General features: G+C 43.7%; 1 protein-coding gene across 1 annotated transcript in view; it reads left to right on the top strand.

Annotated features, from left to right (window-relative positions):
• LOC137519451 (fibrocystin-L-like) overlaps nucleotides 1-18,820 on the top strand; it is a 388,270-nt gene that overhangs the window by 135,074 nt on the left and 234,376 nt on the right. Inside the window, exons 21-27 of the mRNA XM_068238405.1 lie at nucleotides 1,543-1,703; nucleotides 3,453-3,597; nucleotides 4,791-4,948; nucleotides 7,967-8,089; nucleotides 12,894-12,993; nucleotides 16,441-16,560; nucleotides 16,967-17,128. Of these exons, the coding sequence (XP_068094506.1) occupies nucleotides 1,543-1,703; nucleotides 3,453-3,597; nucleotides 4,791-4,948; nucleotides 7,967-8,089; nucleotides 12,894-12,993; nucleotides 16,441-16,560; nucleotides 16,967-17,128 (969 nt within the window). The remainder of the gene's footprint in view (nucleotides 1-1,542; nucleotides 1,704-3,452; nucleotides 3,598-4,790; nucleotides 4,949-7,966; nucleotides 8,090-12,893; nucleotides 12,994-16,440; nucleotides 16,561-16,966; nucleotides 17,129-18,820) is intronic.

The raw sequence follows: 18,820 nt of genomic DNA on the forward strand, positions 1-18,820 counted from the left end.
CTCTGTGAGCCAGTCAATGAGATTGGCTCACAGTGATCATTGGGTCAGGAGCCAATAAAATCAGCTCATTTAGCTCTGCTGTCATATCGAAAGGGCGAGGTGGCTTTAGAGACAGGAGAGCGGCACGATCGGCAGTAGTGTGCAGTGGGAAAGTTAAAACCTATGCCCTGGCACGGATAACAGGTCCATTATTATTATTATTATTATTATTTATTGTATTTATAAAGCGCCAGCATATTACGCAGCACTACACAATAGATAAATGGGTTAACATACAAGGTAGAACAGACAGGCGAGTCTGACGGCTGGTTTGAGAGAGTTCCAGAGAGTAGGGGCAGCCCTGGTGAAGTCCTGCAATCATGCATGTGACTGAGATATGCGTGGTGCGACTAGGCGCAGGTCAATGGAGGATCGGAGGGGGCGGGCTGGTATGTGCCTGTGGACCAGATCAGAGATGTAGGTTTGGCAGGTCTCGTGCACTGATTTGTAGGCCAAGCACATGATTTTGAAATTGATCCTAAAGCTGATGGGGAGCCAGTGTAGTGCTTTACAGAGCGGAGTTGTAGAGGCGCTGCGCTGAGAAGAATGTATCAGTCTGGCTGCCGCATTCATTACCAGGTCCATAACAGGGCGTAGATTTCAACTAGCGTTGTCTGGAAGCAGCTAATTTATAAAACGAGGTACGCAGTTTGTGTATCCTGCTTTGTATAATTCGTAAACCCGGTAAACTTTACTGCGCTATCTGCGCATCTAAAGTTTACTAACCTTTTGTGAATAGGCATTGTTGTGATTTATGAATTATGTATAGGCCAGTGGCTCATTCACAGCCAATGCATGATCTTTCACCTAGCAGGTGACTGGGGCATAATCTTTTCATAATTATGCTCAGTTTATACAATGCAAATGACATATTGAGAAAAATTCAAAAAAGGTCAGTAAACTTCAGGTATGCAATGCAAATGGCCCTCATAAGGTTTCCGTGTTTTATGGACAATCTACATAGCGAGGTAAACTATTTGCATAACTTAGCGCCAGCGTTGCATGTATAAAGCGAGTTACGTAAGCAGTGTTGCTTGCCAATTTTTGCCAAAGTAATTTTCGCATTGAAAATGCCATTTTCGATTTCAAGAAAATATTTGCAAAAATACATTGTATTTTCTATTAAAGACAACGGAAACAAATATTTTTTTCCAATGCGAAAATTCATGAAAAACATGAAAAATCGTTATTTTTACCGTGACAATTTGTAAAAACGTGAAATCTTTATTTTTAGTAAAAAAATTTGTAAACAATGTGGAAAATCACACATTTATTACAATATGATTTTTGAGGGCATTTTCACCCGAAAGTTAAATTTAACATTATTCTAGTGAAAATGAATGCAAAAAGAATATCACCATTTGATTATGACTGTTCGTAAGCCCGATAAACTATCTGCACACCTAACTTTTACTAACCTTTTATGAATACGCATCATTGTTACATTTTGGTAAATTTATTGGAATTTTATTATTGGTAATAAAATGTACTGATTTTACGCAGGTGCCAGGATGCGACCAGCTTTGTCAGGCCAGGGGCTTCAGATCAGTGATATTTCTGTTACCAGAACAGTTATGGGTTCCTCCGAAACACAGCACGCCATCACCGTAACTCCGTACAACTGTGGCTACAACTTCCCGCTGTTCACTGTTGGATTCGCAGAGGTACGTCCACAAGAAAACATTTCTATGAAAAGGAAAGAAAAAGAAATAAACGTAGTAAATATTAAAACATACCTAAACTGACGTGACATGATGAGAACTTGTCTGTGCTCCATATTTTTCTTTTTATTGCAATGGTTATAGACCATAAAGGGTCTGTGTGGCTGTGAAAACAGGTAAGCAGGATAGTGATATAAAGTTCAATAGGTCATTATTTATCTATGGAAGCTGAATGAACCATATCTGACATCACAGTGACATGAATGTTTAAAGGGAACCTAAATTGAGAGGGGTATGGATGTTTCCTTTTAAACAATACCAGTTGCCTGGCAGTCCTGCTGATCTCTTTCGCTGCCATAGTGGCTGAATCACAGACCTGAAACAAGCATGTAGCTAATCCAGTCTGACTTCAGTCAGAGCACCTGATCTGCATGCTTGTTCAGGGGCTGTGGTTGAAAGTATTAGAGACACAGTATCAGCAGGAGAGTAAGGCAACTGGCATTATTTTCAAAGGGAAAAAACATATCCTTCTCAGTTTAGGTTCCCTTTAAACATCTGAATTAACCTTTCAAGACTTAAAGAGGAACTTTACTGAAGGGAAACTGTTTCAAAACATACTGACCTCCATGATTTAGGAGCTTTTCAGACTCCTTATTGTGTCCGGCCTTTCCTCCACCTTGCTGCAATATACCCAGTTGAGAACTCTGGTTGGATCTTCAGGGAGCAAGCACTGGCAATCCATGCCTGCCTCTCTGTATTCACTTCCGCATGGCTGTGCGTAGCAGCTATGAGCAAGAGGGTCCAGAGTTTGCCAGTTCCGAACCTCGCATGCCGAGGACGTTCTCAGCCATGGATGCTGTGCACAGCCAATGCCATGCAGGCAGGAGCACAGAGTGGACTGCACATGCACCATACTCTGACTGGTGGCAATCATAGCTTACAATTGCAAGACAAAGAAGTAGTCTAGATGCAAGAAGGAGCCTGGAGGAGTCAAAAGAGCCTATTGATCACAGAGATGAGTATCTATTTTATTTTTACCTACCTCAAGTACACTTTAATGAATACATTTGCTATTTGTATTATTTACATTATTCATTTATTAGTCAGTGTTTGTCCATTGTAAAATCTTCTCTGACCCTAATTTTCATACTTACATTTATCAGTGGTGCCTGCAACTTTACTGCTGGCAAGGTGAATCACTGTGGGATTTTTTTCCCTATCTGTGTACTGAGCAGAAACAACATCTGGTCTCCTACAGTGCTCTGAGGCAGAAGACTGCATGACATCATAGCTTAGTCTAAATATCACTGGGAGGGCGAGGCTGCATACCAATATAAAGCAATGTTAGTTATAGCAAGCATTTCTGATGCTGAAACCAGGTTCTTGTTGTTCTGCTGTAGGTGCTTTTTAAATTGAAAATAAGAATATGAGATTCCAGACTAGTTATATTTAACATTAAACTACAGGTATATATATTTATTTCAGGAGATTATTTTCACTTCAGGTCTCCTTTAAGACTGACCAGTTCATAACCAGCGATTTGTGCTGAAATGGTCTTTGGAGGGTGGTGCCTCTTGAAGATGTAATCCAATCCAGGTGGAATGTCATTATTGGGGTCCAGAGCAGATCTTGTATCGGCTTTTTTTGAAGTGAACCTAAACTGAGGAAATTTGCTAGGTTGATAATCACAGTTGACATGAAGGTAATAATGGCCTCTCGCTGATATTTTTTTTCATCCTGACCTGTGAGCAGAACATCCAGCCCGGCACAGATTCTGCCATCTATGAAGCCACAACATGGACTCCTGGGACCCTCATCAATATCAACAGGACCCAAACAGCCTCCCCACCTATCGGAGGAACATTCACCATTCAGGCTTATGGGAAGAAAACTAAAGGTCAGTTAATACTTTGTTTTGAAGGTCTTGCTATCCCTTGGTTTATGTTATGCCTGTGAGCAGAAGACTGAGCCAAGCATTATGCCCATATTTAGACGAAACCCACACAAATGCAAGGAGAACATATAGATGAGCAGCACCTTCTATATTATATACACTACCACCATTTCTTGAATCTATATAGTACCAACATATCACACAGTGCTGAACAATAAATAGATTTACACACAATGATGATGGGGTGACAGACACCACAATACAGGAAATAAGCAGTAAGACACACAATGCCAGAGACACTGGAGTAGTAGTCCCAATAATACTAGCTCACACCTCTCTGTGGGCACAGTGCTCGATCAATGGAGACTTTAGTAAAGTCCTGCAGTTGTGTATCGGACTGTGAGATCCGCGTAGGGTAGTTAGGAGAAGCTCATTAGAGGAGCAAGGTGGGCGGCCAGGTGTGTATCTGCTGACCAGGTCAGAGATATAGGGTGGGCAGGATTTGTGTGTACAGGGCCGGCACTACCATAGAGGCAGAGGGGGCAACTGCCCTGGAGCCCCGACCTCTGCTGAGCCCCCCGAAGTGACGACTCTGCTACATTCTGCCTGGTCCGGGGTCCTGCAAGTATAATAGCCATAATTACCTACAGACAGGCAGCAGCTGCACTTTGAGACACGCTGTCTCCCTCCCACTCTATGACCCGGCACGTCATGTGTAAACACGCACTGGGTCATAGAGTGGCAGGGAGACAGCGTGTATCAATGTTGCCTGTCCGCTCACCCGCCGGGACTAATAGGTAATTATGGCTATTATACTTGCAAGGCCCCGGGGAGCAGAGGGGTAATGGCGGGGAGGAGAGAAGCTTTGCTCTGGGGGGCCCCAACTCTAGTTTGCCCCAGTGCCACAGGGCCCCTTAAACCAGCCCTGTGTGTATAGACTCGTAGGATATTTATTTTGTGTTGGCATCAGCCATAGTAGCAGTGCCTAATCATACTTATCTATCACCAGCACTGGTTTTGTGATAGTTGAGCATGGGGCCAAGCTACAGTGCTGAATCAACCTGCTTGTGATGCAGCGTATGTGCCTGTGGCTCTCCTGCTGCAGCACAGACCATTTATGGTGGTGAAATGTGGGCTTTTAACAACAAGTCACTGCTTACAAGTTTGAAAAGATGTTTAATTTTATTATCTTGTAGACCTTCCTGTTGACGTATCAGCCAAGGACCTGACATACAATCTGCAGACCATCCCAGAGTTGGGTCAGGTGTCTTTACAGCAATACTATGGAAACTGCAGAGGATACACGTGGCAGTTTAAATTTCTCACAGCTACCGGATATCAACCTCCTCTTCAGGTAAGAGATTTTCTATTTACAGATGAGCTAGTGTTATCCCCTAAATACATTTTGCTGTCACTTTTGTTTAACCCTCCTAGCGGTCTATTAAAAACTGCCAGGGGGCAGCAGAGCAGTTTTTTTTTTTATTTTATTTTTTTAAAATCATGTAGCGAGCCCAGGGCATCGGCATCCCCCCACCCTCAGGATTTCCTGGAGGGCTTCCCCCGTCGCCATGGCGTCGGGCGGCATGACGTCAGCGACATCGTGACGTCATTGGGAGTCCCGATCTACCCTTCAGTGCTGCCTGGCACTGATTGGACAGGCAGCGCACGGGACTGGGGGGGGGGGAGGCGGCGCGGCGAGCGGTGGACAATCGGCGCGGAGCGGCGGCGATCAGAGTGCACACGCAGCTAGCAAACTAGCTGCGTGTTGAAAAAAAAATTATGCAAATCGGCCCAGCAGGGCCTGAGAAATCCTCCTGCGCGGCATAGCCCGTGCTCAGCATGGGCTTACTGCCAGGGAGGTTAAATAATAATTTCCATTTGTGTTTTGATTTTATTCACATAGTAAACATTTAAAAAAAAACTCTGCACTTTAGCAAAGCCATGCAAAAAAAAAAAAAAAAAGAAAAACAAGCTATGGGTGAGGGGGACGCACACACGCCACCAATGAGGCCAGTGTGACCTTTGTCAGCGCTGTCTCTGAAAAGGTTTCATGGGCTTTAATAAGTAATCAAGAGATCCTGAATTGCTGACAACTTGAGCCTCTGGGTCCCCTGGGAGGGGAGGGGGAAAGCAAGAAGAGTTCAAGATCCTGGAAGATCTGCAGTAACAGTGTGAAGTACTGACATCCTAGATCAACACAGAGCTCGGCTCCCGCCACACCAAACCCAGAGATTCCTTGGGCTTTTCTTGACACACTGGTACGAGTGGCGGCTCCAGGAAATTTTTTAGGGGGTGCTATGCAGGTGCTGGACCAATTTCCGGGGTAGCTGATGACCTGCGGTGCGCGAAGCGCGCTGCGGCAAAAAAATGGGTGTGGCTACAACCTGCGGCGCCGTGGCAGAAAAATGGGTGTGTTCAAGACCGGATGAGGGCGGGGCTAACTGTAATTTAAAGTGAACCCGGGGTGAGAGTGATATGGAGGATGCCATATTTATTTCCTTTTAAACAATTCTAGTTGCCTGGCAGCCCTTCTGATCTATTTGGCTGCAATAGTTAATTGAATTACACCAGAAACAAGCATGCAGCTAATCTTGTCAGTTCTGACAATATTGTCAGGAACCCCTGACCTGCTGCATGCTTGTTCAGGGTCTATGGGTGAAAGAATTAGAGGCAGAGGACAAACATGGCAGCCAGGCAGCTGGTATTGCTTAAAGGGGAACTTCAGCCTAAACAAACATACTGTCATTAAGTTACATTAGTTATGTTAATTAGAATAGATAGGTAATATAATCTCTTACCCACCCTGTTTTAAAAGAACAGGCAAATGTTTGTGATTCATGGGGGCTGCCATCTTTTTGGTTGAAAGGAGGTGACGAGGAGAAGTAGACACAGTTCCAACTATCCGGTGTCCTGATTACTCCCCCCCCCCCCCCCCCCCAGCTGCACACGCTAGGCTTCAAATGTCAAATTCAAAATGTAAAAAAGAAAAAAAAAAAAAATTGCACTAAAACAGCAGAACGTGTATATTTTGAAATTCTTTAATAAAAATTATTGAAACCTAAAACAGCAGAACGAGAACAACAAAATCAGAAATCCCATCATGCTTTGCACAGCATCAGGGGAAAAAAGCCCGGGCAGTTTTCTTCTGTGCAGCTAAAAATGAGGCTTGTATAAGAGATACAAAGTTCTGATGCTGTGAAACTGTTAAAGAAACACAAAGCCTTTTCAGTGCTGCTAAGTTGATTTTTAGTCCGGAGGTTCACTTTAAAAGGAGATAAATATGGCAGCCTCAATATTATTCTCACCTCGGGTTCCCTTTAAAAGTGCAATGCAAAGACAGAGGGCTCAAGTTTTGTTGACCCTTTCCCGAGACAATTCACATAATTGTGCAGGTTTTCTCACGAAAATACACGTAATGTGAGCAGATTTGAACAAAAAACACGTTCAGTAATTTGGCAGATCTGACCCCAATATGCACAATTGTTAGCAGATCTGACCCCAATATGCACAATCGTTAGCAGATCTGACCCCAATATGCACAATCGTTAGCAGATCTGACCCCAATATGCACAATCATTAGCAGATATGACCCCAATATGCACAATCCTCAGCAGATCTGACCACAATATGCACAATCCTCAGCAGATATGACCCCAATATGCACAATCCTCAGCAGATCTGACCACAATATGCACAATCCTCAGCAGATCTGACCACAATATGCACAATGCTCCGCAGATCTGACCACAATATGCACAATCCTCAGCAGATCTGACCACAATCAGCACCACCTGTTGAAAAAGAAATATCCATTTATTCACCTACAGTCAGAAGACCTCCTTTCCCGACCTCTTCCTGTCCCGACCTCCTGTCCCGACCTCCTTGTGGCGCGCAGCTCCCACGATCCTCTTCCTTCCCGACGTCAGGTGACTTCCTGCCCGTGCTGAGAGCAGGGCTACAGGAAAATGGCCGCCCGAAGCCCTGCACTGCAGACTCCAAGTCTGCAGAGCAGGGCTTTCGGAAGCCATCTTACCGTAGCCCTGCTCTGCTGCTTCAGGCTGTCGCTGTGAACTGACTCTTAGACGCCTGAAGTCAGTTCACGCCAGGGAGTGCTTTGGGGGTGCTTGGACAATTCTAGGGGTTGCTTGAGCACCCAAAAGCACCCCCCTGGTGCCGCCCCTGCTCTGGGGACATCACACCCTAGATTAAAGATATTGGCAACCGGGTTAATGAGCCCAGTACAGAGTTCAGGCCAGAGTTCAGGCCCACTTTAAGGTATCATTAACATACTGCATATGTTTTCAAGAGCTCCAAAAATGTAAATTTATCTCAAGTCATAGTAATCATAACTTGTATTCTGTGCCTCGGCTAGATAAATAACTCAGCTGTCACAGGAGTGAATGCCAAGGTGATTGCCACAAAAGTCACTGATGGAGGCCTCTTCCGCCAGCATCTGCTCGGAGACCTTGTGAGAACAGTGCACAGAAGACCTCAGGTACAATACAGACATTATAAACATTCATTATTGCATGGCATGTACAATGCAACACAAGTCATTCCATTGCAGCAGGTATGGACATCTGCCATTTATGACGAATGCCAATGCATCCGCTGTCTGCTGAAGTGTGTGCAGCTGTGCGCTTTACACTCAGGCATGGAATTCTGGAAAGGCCACCTAGGTAGAGTGACCATATTTTTGTGGGTCCAACCTGGGACGGGGAGGGGGGCGTGGGGGGGGGGGGGGGGGCGCGCGTAGGGGCGAAAAGTGGGGAGGACTGAGGAGCGTGCTGCGACGAAGACTGGGGGGGGGCGGCGAAAAATTGGCGTGGCCATGACATTGTATGGGCGGAGCTAACGTAATGATGTAACAGCGAGGCATAAGAAAGCAGTGTTTACACCATGATGTGGACAAACGAGACTTTGCATCATGGGTGTGCAGAAACTGTGTGATGCTAATAGTATACCGTAACCACAAAGCAGCAAACATAGCCATCTATGACCATTAAATAATAAATGCAGTAACAGTTACCCCGGATACCAGAAAATAAACGCAATAGGCAACATGTCAGCACAAAATAACCGCAATGCGGGCAACATGTCAGTACAAAATAAACGCAATGCGGGCAAACATGTCAGTACAAAATAACCGCAATGCGGGCAACATGTCAGTACAAAGTAAACGCAATGCGGGCAACATGTCAGTACAAAATAAACGCAATGCGGGCAAACATTTCAGTACAAAATAAACGCAATGCGGGCAAACATTTCAGTACAAAATAAACGCAATGCGGGCAACATGTCAGTACAAAATAAACGCAATGCGGGCAAACATTTCACCAGAAAAGAAACGCAATGCGGGCAAACATTTCACCAGAAAAGAAACGCAATGCGGGCAAACATTTCACCAGAAAAGAAACGCACTGCGGGCAAACATTTCACCAGAAAAGAAACGCACTGCAGGCAAACATTTCACCAGACAAGAAACGCACTGCGGGCAAACATTTCACCAGAAAAGAAACGAACTGCGGGAAAACATTTCACCAGAAGATAAACGCAATACAGGCAAACATTTCACCAGAAAAGAAACGCACTGCAGGCAAACATTTCACCAGACAAGAAACGCACTGCGGGCAAACATTTCACCAGACAAGACACGCACTGCGGGCAAACATTTCACCAGACAAGAAACACACTGCGGGCAAACATTTCACCAGAAATGAAACGCAATGCGGGCAAATGCTTCACCAGAAGATAAACGCAATACAGGCAAACATTTCACCAGAAATGAAACGCAATGCGGGCAAACATTTCACCAGGAATGAAACGCAATGCGGGCAAACATTTCACCAGGAATGAAACATAATGTGGGCAAACATTTCACCACAAATGAAACGCAATGCAGGCAAAGTACACCTGGAAAAAAACCATTTACTCACCTGGCAGAAGTCTTCCTCTGGCGCGCTGCTCCGTCCCGGGACCGTCTTGTTCCTCCTGCTCTCTCTGGTCTCCCGCGCTGACAGGGCTACGGCAAGATGGCGCCCGAAGCCCAGTACTGGAGACACAAATAGGTCTCCAGTACAGGGCTTCGGCAGCCATCTTGCCGTAGCCCTGCTCGCCTGCCGGTGTCGGAACAGACACCGGAAGAGGAGGCTGGAGCGGGGCTGCGGGCAATGAACTGGCATGGCGTCTATAGACGCCGCTGCCAGTTCATGAAGAGAGAGTGGCCAGAGTCCTGAGGCCGGGACGTCCCGCTGCTGAAAGCGGGACGTTTCCCGGGACCTCATGCTGCCTGGGACATCGGACCCCGAATCCGGGACGCGTCCCGGGCAATCCGGGACGACTGGTCACTCTAACCTAGGCCCAGGCCTTGGGAAGTTGCTGTCCGAGAGGAGGTGGCTAGACGGGGAAAAAAAGTTGCTGCATATGGAAAAAGTGGCTGCAAATATGGGGGGAAGAGCCACAAATAGTTGCACATGAAAAAAATGGGCTGTTGTACTATGTTACAGAACGAAGAGGGGGCTGCACTTGAAATGGGGCTGACCTACTACACGTCTAAGGGAAGCCAAGAGAAAGTTGCCCTGTGGCAGAAAAAGTATAAATCTGCCCTTGTTTGCACTAAAACATGAAAGGAAAATGGGCCGTTTTAAACAAAAATGTCTGTTCTGCACTACCAGGAAACCCCCAATTCTCAAAAGAAGAAGCCACCACCCACACTAAGCCACCGCCCACAACTGCACTGTCCACTCTATGCCACCGCCCACCGTTGCATACATGCATACTTAAATATGCATGGGCGCAGCTGCGCACGCACACCACAACCGCTGCACTAAGCTGCCAGCCTATTAAGCCTCCACCCACAACTGCACCATTCACACTAAGCTGTCGCCACACTAAGCCTCCACCCACACTAAGCCAGTGCCCACAACTGCGCCACCCACAGGTCCCATGCATACTTATAATACTTATAACCTCTTGTTAATATATAGGATGCGCTGTCAAGTTTCCACTATCTGCTGTATCATTTTTGAGCACAGCAATCACAGAGAAAAAGGCCCTAGAGGGTTTGTGAATGACTTCACAATTATAGGAATTATAGCCATATTTATACTTAACCACTAGTGCATCATCTGCAATATAGCTTCGCCCCGCGGTTGGTCTCTTTCCGCTCCAGGGGCGTACATATTAATCTTCACCATTGCGGAATACATGCAAACCAGGTCATGCAGCACAGTATGAGTACAAGGTAATGCTTAATCAGTCACTGGATGGAAGCATGGAGATTAGTCAAGTCGAGTTCCCTCAAGAGTTCTCACAGATCCATAGGATGGGTGTACAGTGATAAAGGTGTATGAACAGGTGGGAGACACAAGGAAAAGGACACTGCCAAAGGCTTACAATCTAGAGGGAGAGGTAGGGACACAAAAGTTAGGGGATCAGAGTTCAGCTGCGGGCTTAGATCATTAGTGAGGGGGGTAGGCCAGAGTGAAATGGTGAGTTTTGAGGGCCTTCTTGAAGATGTTGAAGGACGGAAAACTTAATGGGGGGCAGGTAGGAAGTTCCATAGTATTAGAGCAGCTCTTGAGAAGTCCTGGAGGCGCGCATAGGACTGGGTGATGCGGGGGGGGGGGGAGCAGGAGAAGTTCATTGGAGAAGCGGAGTGAGCAACTAGGTGTGTACCTCTGAGTAAGCTTGGAAATGTAGGTTGGGCAGGTTTTGTGGACAGATTTGTAGGCCAGGCACATTATGCCAGGTTTTTCCTTGTAATGATTATGCTCCAAAACTAATATAAATTAGGGTATGTTTGAATAGGTAGGAGACGCCTAGTGAAAAATAGAACAGTTGAAAAAAAAAGGTAAGTGTTGGTCTATCTTCCAGAAAAGGTCACCAATAGAAATTCATCAAACAAATGTATTAACAACAATGCACCCTGACAATGTATTTCCTGAGACACCAGCATACATCATCAAGTCAGTTACAGGATACTCGAGGTGAGAGGTATATGGAGGCTGCTGTATTTATTTCCTTTTAAACAATACCAGTTGCTTGGCAGTCCTCCTGTCCCTGTGCCTCTAATACTTTTAGCCTTGGACCCTGAACAGGCATGCAGCAGATCAGGTACTCAGACTCAGCTGACTCAGGTTTTACTGAATTAGCCATATGCTTGTTCCAGGGTTTTGACTCAGACACTACTTATGCCAGAAGATCAACAGGACTGCCAAGCTACTGGCATTGTTTAAAATAAATAGGGCAGCCTCCATATACCTCTCACCTCGGGTATCCTTTAAAGTGCTTAAAGGAACCAGAGACGAAGCACCCTCATGTATTTTACCATATAGATCAGTGGGAACATTTGAGAAAACACCTACCATGCTTTCTGTTTCATTCTGCACTGCACAGCTTGCTTCTAATCATCCCAGATAAAATCCCCGACTGAGCATTCAGTCTGGCTTTGCTCAGGAATATTTATAGCTCAGTCTGTGTTCTCTCGTGTCTTTTCAAGTCCAAGCCTGCCCCCTGCTGGCTCTGCTCAGGAATCATTATAGCAAAGCCAGGCTGAATGCTCAGTGGGGGATTTTATCAGGTCTGATTAGAAGCAAGCTGTGCAGTGCAGAATGAAACAGAAAGCATGGTAGGTGTTTTCTCTAAGTTTTCCACTGATCTATATGGTAAAATACATGAGGGTGTTTCATCTCTGGTCAACTTTAAAGACCAAAATATGAGTGAACACCACACCTGTGTAATAAGTCCCTACAACCCCTTAAGGGTGCATGTCCACATCAATAACCACTAAGCGCAATTAGCAACATGCAAGTAGTTTTTTTGATCTATTCCATCTATATGATCAAATTGGTTAGCAGCTTTCCTTCCACAAGTGGGCCGAAATGATCATTTCAGAATGATATTACAATAAAATCAAACAATCAGGTTGATTATGGCTGATTCACTTATTTTTATTAAATGTGTTGGTGGTCTGCTGCTTCAGAGATGCTTGACTGAGGATCTCTGACTACATTTAGAGCCTAAGCAGTATCCCATTTTGTTACAAAGTTACCGAGAACTTGTAGCATGGCAGAGGTTCCTCGGTCTTGGGTATAACTGAGGATACATGCTGTGCATATTGGCTGCATTTAAAACTATTAGGTAGTAATACAAGTGAGGTCAAGGGCTACACAACCAAGAAGACAAGATGCATCAGCCCATTAAAATGTTTTATTCCAAAACTACTGTGTAAAAAGTAAACTTTGATAATCGTCATCTACCAGTTGCCTCTCAACCAAATATGTCTGGTTATTCAACAGGTGGTAGTCTACATCAATGGAATCCCATCAAACTGCACAGGAAATTGTGGCTACTCCTGGGATGTGCAGAAGACACCAGTGGTCAGTTCTTTTCACACAGGTAGAGTTTCCACTTATCTATCTAGAGCAGCTTCTTTATCAGAACTAGATGTACCCCGATGGGTTTCTGACATGATCAGCACTACTTCTACACATTCACTAACATTTAAAATAACTTAATATATATTGTAATAATCCAACAATAATAAGGTAACACAAAAAAACACTAATATAATAACTAATACACTCTATAGGCATTATTTTAGTTTCTAAAGGAAACCTGAGACCAAAGAGGTCTCAGGTTTTATACTTACCTGGGGATTCTTCCAGCCCCCTTGAGGCTGCTCGCTCCCTCGCCCGTCTCCCTCTGAACAAATGCTCCCAGCCGCAGGAGCGCGATGGGGAGCACACACGGTCAGGTTGCGCATGTACGATGAAGACCAACTCGGCCAGAATACCAGGCCATCTATCGGGAGACAGGAGCGGTCCAAGGAGACGTTAAGGGACAGAGAGACCTCAAGGTGGCTGGAGGGAGCCCCAGGTAAGTATAATACCTGAGACCTCTTTGGTCTCATGCACACTTTATATTCAAATCATTTTTAATGGGTTTTTGAATAAAAAATATTAACAATTGGTCGTTTTGTGTCTAAATATAGTCATATACATTTAACCATGTGAATTTTCAATATGTTAGACCAAGAATCGCATATACATGAACATTTCAATAACAGTTATGAGTAGTAAACCTTTTGCAATTTTTACATCATATCTTAGTAGTATAATGAAAGAGAAGCTTGATATGTTCTGATGTTAGCTAGGAGCAGTTCTTTTGGAGCCTGGGGCCTAAGAGACATCCTGCTAAGGCCCAAAAGTCGCTTCCTAATCCTATATAAAGACGATTGAAATCTTAGTGATTTGTGTATACTACTATCGTATGTTTTACAGTTTTATAGAACAAGAGAATAAGATAATTGTCTTATTACCCATTTAATTCTATTAGTAGAGTAACCAAGCAGCTCAGGGTGACCCAAACTACTAGGAATGTATAGGGGGATGAAAGGAACCAAAAAGCCCTCCTACTAAAAAAGCAAAGCTTGGTGATATTGCCTTCTTAAAACAGAAGAAAATTTGCAATAATTCAGTTATAAATGAACATTTGTGGTTACCCACAATGCACACCTACTAAATATGCAAATTATCCCTTTCCGCCCTTGTTAAGCCAAGCAAGCATCCAGAACCGCTGGTTTATAGCAAGCCTATAGCTTTAAGTTTTACACAGCCATATCAAACCCACATGTAGACAGCCTGTTTCAGACTTTTGGTCCTCTATTAGTAAATTTAATTCTATTAGTAAATTTAATAAACTGTTTTGGGCAAACAAACTAAAACATCATGTACACTTTAAAAGATTTATTTAAAAAATGTCATTGAAGCTTTGCGTACACTACTGCACAACTACTGCACAACGGCGTCGACTTTATTGGTTAATAGCAAAGCCCCCATACAAACTATAATCATTCAATTTTCTTGGTATGTTAAAGAGAACCAGAGATGAAGCACCCTCTTGTATTTTACCTTATAAATCAGTGGGAACATGACAGTAAACACCTAATCTGCCCTTTGTTTCATTGTTCTCTGTGTAATCTGACTGTTATCACGTCTGATAAGAATCCCCGACTGAGAAGTCAGGCTGCTCCGTCTAGCTTTGCTACAGAAAGATTATAGCTAAGTCTGTCTTCTGTGGTGTTATTTCAAGCCCAAGCCTGCCCCCTTGTGGCTTTGCTATAATGACTCAGCTATAATCATTCCCAGCAAAGCCAGATTTAATTGCTCAGTCTGGGATTCTTGTGACTGCTGTTAACAGACACTTTTAGCAGTGAGGAGGAAACAGAGAGCATGGTAAGTGTTTTCTCTAATGTTCTTACTGATATACATGGTAAAATACACAAGGGTGCTTCCTCTCTGGTTCCCTTTAAGGAGAACAGTGGGAACAAGGAGGAAACATTTTTCAAAAAGACCTCGTATTTCCCCAGGAACAGCAGTGATTTTCCTGCCGGGGTTTCCTGTTGATAAGTACACAGAAAATTGATGGCAAAGGACAGTGATTATTGACCATGTAGCAAGATCTATCATGATGCATCGGTTTGGACAATAATTTGTGTTTGTTGTTTGTAGCAAACAAGCCACAGCTCCATTTAAACTACTTGTGCTTCTGGTAACTATCTGATCAGCGGACCCGAGTTGGGCCATTGTTGGGTTCAACCGGGGTTTTGGGTTGAACTCCATGGACATATAGGGTTTTTTCTTTGGTGATTCTTGTAAGGGCCAAGAAAGTAGGGAGAGACCGGGAGCCCAACAGTGCAGTACTGTTAGGTATAGGGAGGATAAACTCATATAAATATATACTCACAAAGGTAGGTTGCAGCTCCTGCAACCCCCGTATAGGCCTGGTAGGGAATAATCTGCTCGGTACTCAAGGTCCTGCTGGATACTGGATGGTCGCTCTACAGTAGTACGTGGCCCGCTTCCTCAGGTCAATACAAAATGCCTTGATAACATAGGGGACAGAGTGTAGACGCCTACACTCTATCCCTTATGTTATCAAGGCATTTTGTATTGACCTGAGGAAGCGGGCCATGACCCAGGAAACGCCTTGTCAGATTGCTTTTTGAGTAAAAACTTTTTTCCAGTTAAACTGGTGTCTATATCTTCTGGAGAGGTAAGTAATTACCTATCTTTTTATAATATAATTTTTTCTTTTTTTTTTTAAAATACTAAAATAGAACGCACATTGGGCGCTTCCATCCTACCCACTCCATGGACATATGTCTTTTTTTTCAACCCAAATTACTATGTAACTATATAACCATGCGCCGACTTCTCATTTGTCGCAAACCATCGGAGATCCCTCATTTTTTAGCAACTGTGATCAAGCGTTCATACAGAGCATTCCTAAAGGGATAAAGGAGGAAATACAAAGTAGGGTAGCGAGCAAGCTGTATATCAGTGGTCTCTGAGTTTCCATGGGAGGTAGACCATGGTGAGGAGGTGCCTTCATTTAACTTAGCTTGAAAGGGCGGGTTTTAACAGTGTGTTTGAAATCATGAAGAGTTAGAGAGTGGCAAGTGTGTTGTGAGAGTGAATTCCAGAGGAGAAAAGTCCGTGAGAAATGGTCTTTAATTACCTAACCACAGACACTGTTTTGAAAGAACATTTGCTGGATGTTAATAATAATACCAACAATAATAATACTACTAATAATAAAATAATAATATTTTATAGTGCTTTTCTCCGCCGGGACTCAAAGCCCTGTGGCCATGTGTTCTGCAGTTCAATAGCTTGGGAAAAGAGGTGTTTTTTTTAGACTTTTCTTAAAGTGGACCTGAACTCAGAACTCCTCTCTCCTCTTCCTACAGATCCTCTTAATAGTCTTACAGTATATATTTTAATACTTGAATAAACATTCTCCCGAATATTTACAAATCTTGTTTTATAAACCGTGTTATAGAGCGGAGTGGAGATTACCAAGTCCTGGTAATAAATGGCACCGGATTCTCTGACAGTACGAATAACGACACAACCTATGTCACTATCGGCAACATCAGCTGCGCCATTCTCAACATCACCGGTGAGTCACACGCAGGGGGTGAGTCAATTCTACCCATCTTGTGAGCATCCTCCCTAGCGGTATGGACAGATATATCCGTCCATAAAAACATGCTGTGAACAATAATGACGTGCATACACATCAATACTCTCCTGCACTGTATACTAGACCCTTGCTTGACACATTTTGGCAAGTTAGAGGAAAAAAAACTTTTACAAATAAATTTTATCACTTTTTGCACAGAAATCCTGGGAAAATTGAACGCCAGGGAGATTAAAAGATGAATAAACTTGAACAAAACCTATTGAGCTTCACTTTTAATAAATAATCAAAACAATTAAAGAAATTCTGCATCAGTACGATTATCTCTGCAAACATACATATCTTGTTTAATTCCTTCATTATTCCTTTATGTTTCCTTCACAAGTGAATGAGATAAGATGTCTGGTGCAAAATGCCAGTGCCGGGGTCTATCCCATCAACGTCTACATAGCACAACTTGGCTTTGCTGACTCCTCCGGGGTTGACCTGACTTTCACCTATGGAATCAACATCACCTCCATCACGCCCACAGCAGGAAGCCTCAGAGGTGAGTGCAAGACTAGCAAAGAGGTTGCCATGTTTTCCAGAGTTTGAAATTACATACAGTATACAGTAAACATACAGCATACAATGAATGTAGTGTACACAAAAGTGCTTGATGAAGCATCAGCCATCAGTTATTGAATAATAAATAGTAATAAAGTGCAACAATATTCATATAGTAAGAGTACAAGTGAATGAGCCCCAATGCAATGGCAGTGCAAATACTAGGATATATTACTACCTGCTGTCTGACCATACAAACCCATAGAAGGAAATGAAGATTGGAGAGGAGTCCATGCAATAATAATTCCTTAATAGTTTGGCTAAAACAGCCACTTCACCAGAAGGATCTGTGTAAATGACATGGGAAAGTTCCCATAGATCATTTAAAGAGGAACTCCAGTGAAAATAATGTAATAAAAAAGTGCTTCATTTTTACAATAATTATGTATAAATGATTTAGTCAGTGTTTGCTCATTGTAAAATCTTTCCTCTCCCCGATTTACATTCTGACATGTATCGCATGGTGACATTTTTACTGTGGGCAGGTTATGTAGCTGCTGCTAGCTGTTTTGGCCATTAGAGACAGCTGTAAGCAGCTGTTTCCTGTCTCTGAACATTGTTACATTGTGGTAGTTTGCCAGGAGCACCGCGGCCCTCAGAGATTCTTGTGGGAAGGGTTTCACCACAATATCAGTCATACAGCGCCCCCTGATGGTCTGTTTGTGAAAAGCAATATATTTCTCATGTAAAAGGGGGTATCAGCTACTGATTGGGATAAAGTTAAATTCTTGGTTGGAGTTCCTCTTTAAATACAATCCTAAGAGGGGTTGCTCTATCCAAATCTGTTCCCCTAGCACACTTTGCATAGCCATAATTTTTGTCCTCATAGTGGTGCGCACCTGTTGCTTTTATTGTTGGGATTTCACCACCAAACTACCTGCTTCATAAGATAGAGAGGAGGGGGCAGGAAGGTGGGAAAGAGATGGACAAAGATGTGAAGGTGGAGAGACAAAGGAGGGAAAGAAATATGAGGAGTGGGAAAGAGACAGAAAGGAAGTGGGAAATTGGATCAAAAAATAAGGATAGGAAAGAGAAAAAGAAATGTGGGAGAGAGAGAGATAGATGGTACCAGTTGGACAAGAATGAGCACAGTTGACATGGAGGAGAAGGGGAGAGGGAGTGAAAGTAGTTAGATGTAGTGGGCAGGTCTGACCCACATCCTATACTATAAAACCTAACTGTCCCTATGTACACTCCTGTCCCTATGTCCTTGGGTCCATGTTTTTTGCTACTGCACTATCACATGTACCACTACACAGAGAATTGAATGTGTGCATTAAATACCAAGTGAACACCTGACATATCTGGCTAAGGAAATTTGGCCTAATTGGCTATTCATAAGCGAATGCATATTTGCATGAGCATTGCCTCATGAATAGCCAATTAGGCAAAATTTGCTTAGCCAGATATGTCAGCTGTTCACTTGGTGTTTAATGCACACATTCATTTCTTTGTGTAGACAATCACATGTACGCAGCATGGACAGCCGTTGGGACAGGAGGACGGGGACAGGAAGCTGGGCGGGCGTGTGTGCGGCAGACGGGGTGCACGTATATGCACACTAACATGCTGTGCTGGAATGGAAGGGTTTTCACTGCGTGCATGTTGTGCGGAGTGGTGCGGAACGATCAGA

The sequence above is a fragment of the Hyperolius riggenbachi genome, chromosome 5, assembly GCF_040937935.1.
Source record: "Hyperolius riggenbachi isolate aHypRig1 chromosome 5, aHypRig1.pri, whole genome shotgun sequence".
NCBI classification, from domain to species: domain Eukaryota; kingdom Metazoa; phylum Chordata; class Amphibia; order Anura; family Hyperoliidae; genus Hyperolius; species Hyperolius riggenbachi.